General features: G+C 34.3%; 1 protein-coding gene across 1 annotated transcript; it reads left to right on the top strand.

Annotated features, from left to right (window-relative positions):
• The first annotated feature begins 6,594 nt into the window (after positions 1-6,594).
• Positions 6,595-10,937, top strand: LOC141656779 (uncharacterized). The gene is made up of 6 exons (XM_074463833.1): positions 6,595-7,639; positions 8,458-8,620; positions 9,204-9,380; positions 9,469-9,552; positions 9,876-9,954; positions 10,213-10,937. Exons 1-6 carry the CDS (start codon positions 7,308-7,310, stop codon positions 10,653-10,655), a joined length of 1,278 nt encoding a protein of 425 aa, XP_074319934.1. The 5' UTR covers positions 6,595-7,307; the 3' UTR covers positions 10,656-10,937.
• The last annotated feature ends 1,299 nt before the right edge of the window (positions 10,938-12,236 follow it).

Below are 12,236 nucleotides of genomic sequence, written 5' to 3'. Positions count from 1 at the left end.
CGGATTGCCTTATCAAACTTTCGGACAGCTAAGTCTTGTCCTAAAATAACTATTTTGCGTGTAATGGGAGACGCGAAAGGCAATTTTAATACGGATATAATTGAATCCGCACTTAGATTATCTTTGAATCGGGTTATTTTTGGGCGAAATCTTCATTTCAAGCTGAAAATTGGAAGTACTGATAATATTGGGCCACCAGTAAAGTTTACCAGATTGTTGTGTTTTCCGAGTCGGGCCTGTTTCCAGATCGTGTTATAGATGGTTGGCTTGGATATAGTCATCATGGACACAAATTCTCATTCCGTCTATAGCTATAGACGGATAGTTTCCTCTCACAAATAAAAGTGGGTAGTGCAAGTGGGTGGAAAATGGATACCCCCACTTGCCCTCCCACTTTGATTTTGTGAGAGGGCGACTATCCGTGTATAACTATAGACGGATAATGTCCGTCTATAATGAGACGGAGTGCATCATGGAACACGAGAATGAAGGATCCTAAAAGATATTGAATACTCCGTAGTACTTAATCTCGAGAAAAACTAATACTAACATATCCAAAAGATGGTAGATAAAAAATTATTTAATTTATTTATTTTGTGAAATATAACCTTTGAAAAAAAAAAATCAAAACATAACCTAGAAAAAAAAAATTATGAAACACAATCTTTAATAATTTTTTTTGTCAAATACGATATTTTGGCCGGAGGACTGAGCTTTTTGGCCAGAGTTTGACTATTTGCAATAGGGTGACTTTCAGCCGATGTTTGAGATAGTAAACGTGGTCGGTTTGAGGTGTTCTTGGACTTGTTGCAAAGGTGGGAGTACTGGATTTCCAGGGGTTCTTAACACGATGGTCAGAATAACCTTATATAGGGTCGATTGGTGTATAAAGTAAGGCTGGTCACAGAAAGTCGATTTAGTTAATTTGTAACATCTTACAATTTTACGATTCGATTCTACCGATTCGATCTTCCCAACTCGATCCAAAGTAGGTAGGAAAAGGACTAGCCACCAAAAGTGGATGTAATTTGGGCCCAAGTAGTGGTTTTAATAAGTGATGCACAAATTAGGCCTTAGGGTGATATAGAAGCTGACACGTTGTATGGAGAGGAAGTATACTAAGGACAGTAACAAGTCCACAACATAGAATCATGAATTATGAGTTAAAATGACATAATCAATCATCAAAAATTTGACTAAGGCACACACCATGACACCAATCTTTATTTTATAAAGGCAAACTGGTGTGTTTGTTATAATAAAGTGTTCAATGTTCAATTGCGGCTATAGACTTTTTAGAATAACGTCAAAAACGTGTGTCACGTACAAATCTGACCATGACTAATTTGATTTAGTAGTAGTAGTGAAGACGATCTGATTTAAATGGGTCATTCGGATCAGGTTTGAATTGGGTTATTTTGGGTTGAGTCGTTTATTGTTCAATAATTATCGGTCGGGTTGTTAGGGTCATTTTGGGTCAGAATTTTGCTTAAAATAAGTCAATTGGGTCATTTCGGGTCACTTTAAAGTCTGGTCATTTCGGGTCAAGATACTTTTGAATCGGTTAAATTGGGTTTGTCGGGTCAAGCTTTTCGGGACACTTTCGGGTTTTGGGTCAGGTCAGTTTTGCCAAGTCTAGTGAAGACCCTATTTGGCGAGTAATAGATGCAGATTTACGATGCAGATAACCCTAAATAGAGTATGGTTAGTAGATGTTAGTAGTTTATGTAGATGTTAGTAGCAGGTTTGATATTTTTGTTTACCATTGTATTCCGTATCTCAAGCAAGTTATTATTCATATTAAGTAATTATGGGTTTATATATGCATATTTTTGTTATATTTAACTATTTAAATTGTGAACACACAAATATATATATATATATAAGTATTTTTCATGTTTATATATAACTTTACTTAGTGTAATTCTCCGTGCAACAATACATGAACATATATAAAAATAGTACAATAATTAAAGTTTCGTTAGTATGAGACTTTTTTTTTACAATGAGAGAAAAGATGATCAAATTATAGCTAGTTTTGTAATGGGATGAGCAATTCTATTAAATTTTCTAGGACAATGACCTGTCGAAAAACAGTGAAGAAATAAAAGCAAATTATGTAAAGCATCATGATCCATATATATCAGCAGTGCCACGGACTTGGAGAACCAAATTCAAACAGTCATGCCTAAGCCCACGAAATACAGCATCAGAGATAGCACATTTAAAAGCCATAGCTTCTGCTTGAAATGGTGACTTAAGAGAGTTTATTATTTATTAACACTATAGAAAACACAATACATCAGCCAAATAAAATGAAAATAGAATTTAAGCATGCTAATTTGAAAAATGTTTTGTTGATTAATTTTTTTTAATTTATGTAGGCAATTTCTCTTAATCACTTATCTAGATGGGCCGCTTTATTGATTATATATAAAGTACGAAATATTTTGTAATTCGAGAAAAATTTTAATTCATATAAATTCACAAAATCTCATTGAAGACGCTTACCCATTTCATAGTACGGAGTATGAGTTAAAATTCATGCGTTTTTCTTATCTTTTTATTTTATTATTACTAGGTTGTTTTATATGGTTTATAGATTCGATTTTTTTATAGTTTACTGTAATGAATACTTCATACTTTCGTAGTAATGTACTCTCACTATTTCGGTCATTTGTTTACCTAATTTATTTTGGATTGTCTAAGTCAATTGTTTATCTTTCTATTTTGGGAATGCTTATGATTAGAGGCGGCAATTATTGACACGACCCGAAAACACGAGACGAGCCCGACACGAAGTTAGCGGGTTAGGGTCATGACGTTGTGACCCATTTAAGTAATTGGGTTGACACGGACACGACACGAAACTTAAATGGGTCGGGTTAGGGTTGAATTCTTTTGACACGAACTCGACACGAATAACCCATTTATTTAAAAATATCGTAACATATTTGGTTTGAGTCAATAATTCAACAAAAGAACTTAAAAATAAGCATTTTCATTCACCACCTTTGGGATAATAGGGTTATAAAGCGTAGTTTATTTTATTAATTTATTGGGTTAAACGGGTTAAGTGGGTTAAAATGATCTGCTTAAAGATAAATGGGTTAAACATATCGGGTTGGGTTATAGAAAACTTAAATGGGTCGGGTTAGGGTTGAGATAAATGACTCGTTTATGTAATTGGGTCGGGTTAGGGTTGGGGTAGTGGTGACCCGTTTAAAGTTGACACGAACACGAACACGAACACGAATACGAACACGACACGACCTGATTTGTTAGTCAGGTCTTATGATGAACAATTTGATCCTCCACACTCAATTTGCTCCACTTGTTATCAAATAATCGGTACCTGCTCTTTTCTTGGATTTTGTGTTAAAAACAAAGGTAAACAAATAACTGGATAGTGGGAGTAAAAGATACTTCAAAAAAAAAAAATTATGGCCGGTGCATAATAAAGTACGTACTCCGTAGAACTGTAGAAGATATGCCGATTAGTCTTTCACAGTTTTTTCATAGTGATTTATGCCATCTCTTTCATTTAGCTCGGCGTAAAAAGACTTTACTAATAGTTCATTGAAGAAGTCTACTATTGTCTTTTTCATTTGCATGTTAAAATTGAAATTTAAACCAACTTTCTCTATATTGTGACCCATCATAATTCATAATGATGTTCATTTTTAGATATACTAATAGTTAAAATCGTTGATTTTTTTTATTTCCAAGTTAAAATCGTTGATTAATACGATTTTTTCTTTAATAAAAAATGACTACTTCGTACATGCTGACCATTCTACAACAATTTCATTTAAGTATGTTAGAAAAAAAATGTAGAATACTAATAAAATAAAATAAAATTAGTCAAAACAGTATTTTAATTCAGCTATTCTCATATAAAGCGTTTTACACAAACTTTGTATAAAACGGATCCATTTACAACCAATCTTATGAGCCATTAAAGTAAAAAGTTAGTTATCAAACAAACCATTATACGAATTCCTTGTATAAGGCCGCCTTACACAAAAATTTATAATGAATAATATACTCCGTATCATATGAATGAGTGCAACTCTAAATAATTATTCCCCCGTCCTGATCATTTGTTTGCCTTTAATTAAATTACTCATAAAAAAGAATATAAAGCGAAGCAGATGATTCAGACAAAGGAAATACTCCCTCCCCTATAGTATATATGACGTTTAAGCACTTGAGAGAATTTTTCTTTTACATGACGTTTTACACTTATCAAAGCCCATAAACACTACACAATTAATGTATTAAATACATAATGCAAGTTGTTCATGGTGAGGCTTTTCACATGATTCGTTAATTTGTTTAGGAGGAGTACAATTCCTATTTTTAAAGTCCATAAATTACTTCGTAATTAATGCCATGATGATGAGTAAAGAGTTTCTTAATAAGTGTGTTTTTTTCTAAAACGTCATACGGAGTATATAGTATAATGGAGGGAGTACGAATTATTGCCGATTATACAACAACTATTAACTACAACTACTATTTACACCACCATAATTAATTACAACAATCACTAATTTAGAAATTTCCTTGTTAATTAATCTATCTTGAAAAGAAAGAGTTAGAAGTCTTCAAATTAATGGCAAATTGAAGCCATGCAGAAATTCTTGGTGAAGATATTTACACGAACATTGAACATTGAACATTGACCACCTAAACTTTCCGGCTTAGGATACATTAACAACACACTTGAACAAAAAGAGTGTTAGAATATTTAACAACAAACTGACTTAGTGAAAATTGAAAAGTCTATCCTAATAAGTACGAGTATCATTCATTTGTACTTGCATAAAGCCTAAGCTAAAATTTGAATTTTACGTACAAATTTAATTCTCATTGTTTAACATACAAAGGGTTCAATATGAGCTAAAAATTACATGTGTTTTTGATATGGAATAATCGTCAAGGATGAAAAAAAAACTACTAAGGTCATGTTTTTTTCGGCTTAATTTAGTTCAGCTTAGTTCACCTTACTTCATTACGATTATCGCTATTATTTTGAATTGATGAGCAATGAAGCCACATTTGAGAACAAGGTACTTACAAAGCGCGGAAGGATAATTTACTTTACGCTTTCGAAGAGTGGATAAATAAGCAGACAACATAGCGATCATGAGAGGAGAAAACGAAACAATAAATCTAGTGTTTGTTAGTGGTTTGGTACTGTGAGGGATAGTTGCCTTGTTTGTTTTTCTTTTTTCCGTTCTTTTTTTTAAACTTGTGTGAGACCCTACTTGCTGTAGGTCTCTAGGTTCATCCCTTTTATTAATCCTAAAAAAAAAAGTTCACCTCACTTTGGTTTAACTCTGCTTATTTCAGTTCTATCCATAAATCCATTAAGCTCATTCAAGTTCAGTAGATTAGTTCTATTTAGCCTAAAAGAACAGCCTAAAAGTAATTGAGTTACGATGATTTAAACTTTATGACATATATTTCGTAAGTTGGACTTTAGCATTATAAGCTAAAACTTCATAGATTACATTAGCGCACTTGCGAACCTTCTTCAAATTCTAATAATTCATTCAGGTTAAACCTTATATGTAATGGCTTCAATGTAGGAGAAAGTTATTTATGGATTGTGTCCCGAAACAAATACAAGTCATTACAATTGGATCAAATTCAAAAAAATTGTTTGCGAGGACCTTGCAATGTTGCAAGTTGCAACATCTACGAATAGTTTAACTTACTACAGATTTAAATACTTACAGAGTTGAAATACATATTTAAAAGTTTAGTAAAATGTATTGTGCACCCGAGCGATATTAAGAGTTACTGTAATAAGTAAGCCTGCCAAAACTGGTTCGACCTTAATAACTCAACCAGTACCCAAACAAATGACCCCAAAACCGAAAAATCTGACCATATCCAAGTCAGCTCAAATGTTATTATTGCATACTGGCGATTATCCAAAATAATTTGATAATAACTTTCCCAAAAATGACTCAAACCCGACATAGCCTGATCCGACCGACCTGACTCAACTAATTCAAAAGAACTAAATTTAAACTGACTCAATTATATCCCGTTTACCATGTCTAGATAATAACCCACCTAAACCCTCATACTAATTCCCTATAGTCAACATTGAAATTAAAGCAGTGTTGACAACATAAAATGCTCCCTAATCATGATACACAGAAGAGATGAAAATATGAAATAGAGTATTATGTTTTTTTTTTTTGTGTAAATCGGGGTGTCCATCGTCAACAACAGTGTATAATCCCCTCGTCGCGCGTGCTCTTACGAAGAGGTAAACGGCTGGCCAAAGAGTTTATTTCATTCTCATTGATAGGGATCGAACCCATGACCTCATGGTTAAGGGATGAGGTGAACAACCACCACACCAAACACATTTGGTTAAATAGAGTATTATGTAACTCAATGAAACAACCATGAAGCTCAATATACACGACCGTCCAAATGGTCAACACACAAAACGTGAAAAATAACATAATCAAATTACATAATGGTCACCCAATTCAACCGCGGAAATTAGTGAAAATTACAAGTCCCACCACACTTCTTATAAATATGCACCAAAAATCATGATAAGATGAGATAGAAGTAGTCATACAACCAACGGCTGAAAATTGAATTTCAAGATTATACAACTTTCATAACTCTGTGTTTTTTGTCTACATTTTATTGGGTTTTTTAATAATATTTTGTTCTTTCAAGTTATAACTACCATATATTTATTTTGATTTTATATACACCACTTATTTTATATATTCTTGTTTGGTGATTTTTGGTGGGTTCAAATTACAAGATTCTATATCCTTCACATAATATTAAGCTTCATTTTTCCAAATTCCATTTTTCCAAATAATAAAAATTGATCTAATTACAATAAAAATAAAAATAAAAAATAACAATTTCCTATATAAAAGAATTTTTGAAATAATTTAGTTCTCTCTTTTGGGAAATTGGGATAGTTTCCTCATATCCTTATCCCCATTTCATTCTCATCACAAAAACACACAAAGCGCTCTCATTTATTTATTTCCCAATTTTTGTATAAATTGGGATAATATAATTAAATTAAATTTACATTTCTGGGTTTTTAAGCAATTTTGCTTAAAAACCCATCTCAAGAACTTCAAATTCTAGCATCCCTTTTAATTTGGGGGCAAATTAATGTCAAAGTTGTGATCTTTCTTCAAATTACTAAGTGGGTTTTACATAAATATTACATTTTTTTTGGGGAAATTACTTACTTAATTATTAAAAGTGTAATTTTTGTGGGTTTTACCTAATTTGTATAAAAAATGGGAATTGTTGAGCTAATTTATGGATTAATAGAGAAACCCACATCAATTGGAGGAGGATTTGTTATTGAAATTATGATGTTTATATTACCAATTTGGACAGCTTTTTTAATTGGAGTTGTAGTTGGTTGGGCATGGAAGCCAAGTTGGTGGGAGAAGATAAAGTTTGAGACTTTAATGTCAAAAATTGTGGATTTGTCAGCTCCTTCTTCTTCTTCTACAATTAGTCAGAGTTTATCTGCATTGAATATGAATTTCTCAAGCTGTAAAGTTGAGGAAGATGTTAAGGGTGTTGATGGTGTGACATTTTCTTATGGAGATGCTAGTTGCAGGTAATTTTCTTTTTCTTGTGAAGTAGCGGTTTTTCAATGTAGTTCTTGACGTAATTTTCATTTTGGGTCATTCGGAAACAGCCTGATATTATTGTTGTTGCCTTTATTTGTTTACTTATTTTGTCATTAGGTTACTTATTTTGTTAGAATAATGTTCATTTTTTTGGGTGGAAACTTAGTTTTAACCTAATATCAAGTTTTATTTAGCTCTTGGGTTGAAACTATGGTGCAATTTTGATGTGTTCATGTGTAATTGTCTATGCTTGGGAAATGTTTATGTCAGGAATATGTTAGATTGTTAGGTTGTAGTGTTCATCATTTCTGCTATATTCGGGTTGAGCTAGGACCGTCTCCATTTCTTTTAAGGAAATTCTTGTAAGGAAATGGATGATCATTACCGAATAACGGTTCAGAATAAATAAGGTAATGGAGAGAGAAGAGGTTTGGCTTAGATTAAATCCGGAGCACTGGTTAGGTAATGGAGAAGGGAAACGGAGAGAAAACAATGGAGAAGATTCCGACTAAGTTAATGCTGTAAATGGAATTTACCATGTACTGAATTTCTTAGTAATAACTTTGGGAGTGTGTTGTTTGATAAGCTTGCTTTGTATACCCTTCTGAAGTCACCATATTGGGAATTATGTTTGGAAGTTAGTGTTGTAAATGGGATTAAACTGTTGCTGAATTTATCGGTAATAATTTTGGTATGTGGTGTTTGATAACCTTAATGCCAGTGAAATGTGAATTCAGTAGTTTAAATTTTGGTTCTGTATGTTAGAATTGGGTGATGAATATGGTCTTTTGCTTGTTGATTTCAGTTCGTCCCAACTCAAAGGTGAGGAGATTCCTTCTGTGGATGATAGTGATTTGATTCATCTCCACAAAATTGTTGAAGAGAAGGATGGAGGTCCAGCTTGGATACAGATGATGGACCGCTCTACCCCGAACATGAGCTATCGTGCTTGGCGAAGAGACCCTGAGGTATATTGCGACTTCGATTTTTTGCAATTCTGCTTGTAAATGTGGTTTGACTAGGCAAGATATTATGAGAAGATCTTTATGTTTTTAAAGTCACCAACTCAATGGTTATTATTTTAGGTAATTTCGAGTGATGTTTAAGTCTTCACACATCGAGATATTGTTTCATGTTTGGTAACTACATGTGATTAGGTGAAGATGTCGTGCTTTAAGGAAGTTTCCCTTGATGATTATGTCTTTAATGTGAGAAAGGCAATTAACAGCAAATTTTGACAATTTTTAAATTGAGTGCAATAGCTATTATCACGATGAGTCGATGACTACAATTGGATGGCTTAATCAATTTATTAGAATCACTATTTCTCAAATTAGACAGTCTCGTGAATATATTATCATGATCCCAAACCATTTGAGAATTAAGTGAGGTGGTTGTGAGTCGGTGAATTAAAAGGTATATGGGTACGGTTGATAGTTAAGTGGGTTAACCTCACAAATATTAGCATGAGACGTTTTTAAAGAGTATAATTTTATTCGCGTAGATGTTTTGACTTCATTTGCCTGACTATACATGGCTTCTGGTTTCCAGACTGGTCCTCCTCAATATCGTAGCAGCACAATCTACGAAGATGCAACACCTGAGATGTTGAGAGACTTCTTTTGGGATGATGAATTTCGTTCAAAGTGGGATAACATGCTTATACATCATGAAACTCTTGAGGCGTCCAAAACCACTGGAACTATGGTGGTGCAATGGGTGCGCAAGGTAAATGGTTTATTACTTTCTTACTGAATAACTGCTATGAATTCAGTGTATTGTGGCGTGTAACTGACATTGCTGCGTCTCGATGCAGTTTCCATTCTTCTGCAGTGACAGGGAATACATTATCGGACGAAGGATATGGGAATCTGGACGGACATTTTACTGTGTGACCAAGGTATACACTCTCCTGTTTATTTTCTAGTTATACGCAATGTTCCAGGATCGTCATTTACGTCTCATCTGAGTTTTTAGTTACACTTCGTTTCCTAAGATACCCTATTAATTCTTCCTGCCATATTAGGCGATTTGAGCCGCTTGTGCCTCTATACCAGTATACCTAATCTGCAACTGCATTTACTAATATACAAATACTAGGAATATTAGGCTACTAAAATGGTTAACTATATATGCTGCCTTTCATATTCCTTGATCATGAAAACCGATTTGAATATCAAGTAAGTATTAATCATGTTTTTTTGTTCTCTTTGATGTGTTCAGGGAATACCTAATACCGTGCCAAGAAAGGATAAGCCAAGACGAGTGGATCTGTATTATTCAAGCTGGTGCATTCGTCCTGGTAGGTTTCATTTATCCCTTTCTATTCATCCTCGCAGTTATAGCTTTTTTTTTGGTGTAAAGGCAACTACAACTCTACGAAGACAGCGTTGATGTTGACTGGTTTCAAACCCAAGTCACTGAGTATCAGTCCTCAATGACTGCCAAATAAGCTAGCTAAAGCCTGCATCTTTAAGATAAACATGCCGCCGTTAAAAAAGTGTATCATGATTGGGAAAGTTCTGATGGTTTTGGTTTTCTTCTGTTTTATCTTCAACAGTGGAGTCTAAGAGAGGAACGGGACAGATGACAGCATGTGAAGTTCTTCTCTTCCACCACGAAGACATGGGTATTCCTTGGGAAATCGCGAAACTGGGAGTTCGACAAGGAATGTGGGGAGCAGTCAAGAAGATCGACCCGGGTTTGAGGGCTTACCAGAAGGTGAGAGCTTCTGAGGAACCTCTTTCCTCCTCGGCTTCCATGGCTCATATTACTACCAAAGTTAATCCACTATACTTGAAATCCGTGTCAAGTGGAGACGATCTATCAGTAACTGAAACAGTTCCATCTGAGGAAAAACAACAAACCGGGACAAACATTCCAAAGCTTCTGGTTTTTGGGGGGGCAGTTGCCCTAGCGTGTAGTCTTGACCGAGGACTTCTGACCAAGGCGGTTATCTTCGGAGTTGCGAGAAAGCTCGGAAGAATAGGAGGTAAATTATAAACAGAGCTACAAGACCACAGTAAATTTCTTCATTATCCCAACCCTCCGAAACATAGGAAACAGAACTCAGCGATGCAAAGCTTTCTTAGGGAGACATCCTAGGTAGTTTAGCATGCATGTCGCGTGAAGATACTGGAAATTGTATTACTGCTATGAATAACTTTGATTTCATCTTCCATTTGTTGCACATCTACACATCTACTTCACGGAAGTTTGTCATTACAGTCATTTACAGATGAGCATTTCATCCTTTTGCCTATAAAATGGATTCATTTTCTGTTATTTTTGTCGCTTCATGCCGATTTTCTTAGATGTATATGTCTGTCAATACTTTGAAAAATTCTTGTACATCCTTTTCGTAGTTTTTGTGCCACCCTTTTATGATAGTGTACCTTGAGAGGGCGACGGCTTGCTTCTGGGCTAGATTTTTTAGCTATATCTAGATTTTCTGGATCAGATTTATTCTAGAATCGTTGTGTTTAAATTTTCTTGACTTTGATTATATCGGTGTCATACCGATTTGGTCTGTTAGTAAAGACTAGGAAATGCGACGAGAGGCGTAGAAGGCATTTTTAATAACCGCAAGTTATTCATGATCATTGTTATGAAATAGCTAGGTATGACGAAAACAAATGCTGAAAGTCCTGTCAGTCGGGCGCTGAGTAACCGTTAATCCAATGGAAAGACGTATTCGTAGACTTTTAGCTAAGACGGAAGAATAAATCAAAGTAAGCAGAGAACATCAAACTTCAACCTCTTACGCCACCATTATTCGCTTGTTAAATCCGTAGTTGCTATTTATGTCTTGAAAAATTTATCCAAATTCTCATTGAAGACGGACATATCCGTCTCAAGCTGAAAACGAACATATTCTGCTTTTATCTTATCTACCCACTTGGGTATTACTTGACCCATTTTCAGCTCGTGACGGATATGTCCGTCTTCAATGAGACTGCTGATAAATTTATTGCGTTCCGACTTCTTCCCCTTTGAGCGTTTCCTCGTACATGTCATTTATTCTAGTACTTTTTATTTATATATCGGCTTTAATACTCGCGTAATGACGTAAATTATGATAGGTTAAAACTTAGGTTAAAAACGAATAATCACCTTAGTTGTTAGGAATTTGATCCGATTAATGGCGATAAACTTCAAATTGCTCCTTATTCTAATTTTCTAAAGCATAATGTGATTATTAGCTTTGATCATATTATGAACCATTACTTCGTAGTCCGTATCTAATTCTTCAGACCATTAGAGCAATAACAACAGTAGAACTTTATATTCACATGCTATGTCACAATGCACCAACCCCAATTTTTAAGAATTTTTGTTCACAATAGAAGAACTTTATATGAAGTTCTTTGAGGAAAAAAAACCATAAATAAATAATGTAAAATGGTTTCTCAGATTTTACAAAGTTATATTTATTGGTTATACATTTTTCAATATTTTAGAATTTGGTTCTTATCAGGGGCGGCCATGGGCCCGTCAATTCGGCCCGCCGCACCGGGGCCCAAGCCCAATAGGGACCTCCTCTGGATAAGAAACATATAAGAGTAATTGATGCACAAGTTGTTT

Source organism: Silene latifolia, chromosome 5 (assembly GCF_048544455.1).
Source record: "Silene latifolia isolate original U9 population chromosome 5, ASM4854445v1, whole genome shotgun sequence".
In the NCBI taxonomy this organism is placed as follows: Eukaryota; Viridiplantae; Streptophyta; class Magnoliopsida; order Caryophyllales; family Caryophyllaceae; genus Silene; species Silene latifolia.
This window is presented reverse-complemented; position numbering and strand designations above follow the sequence as displayed.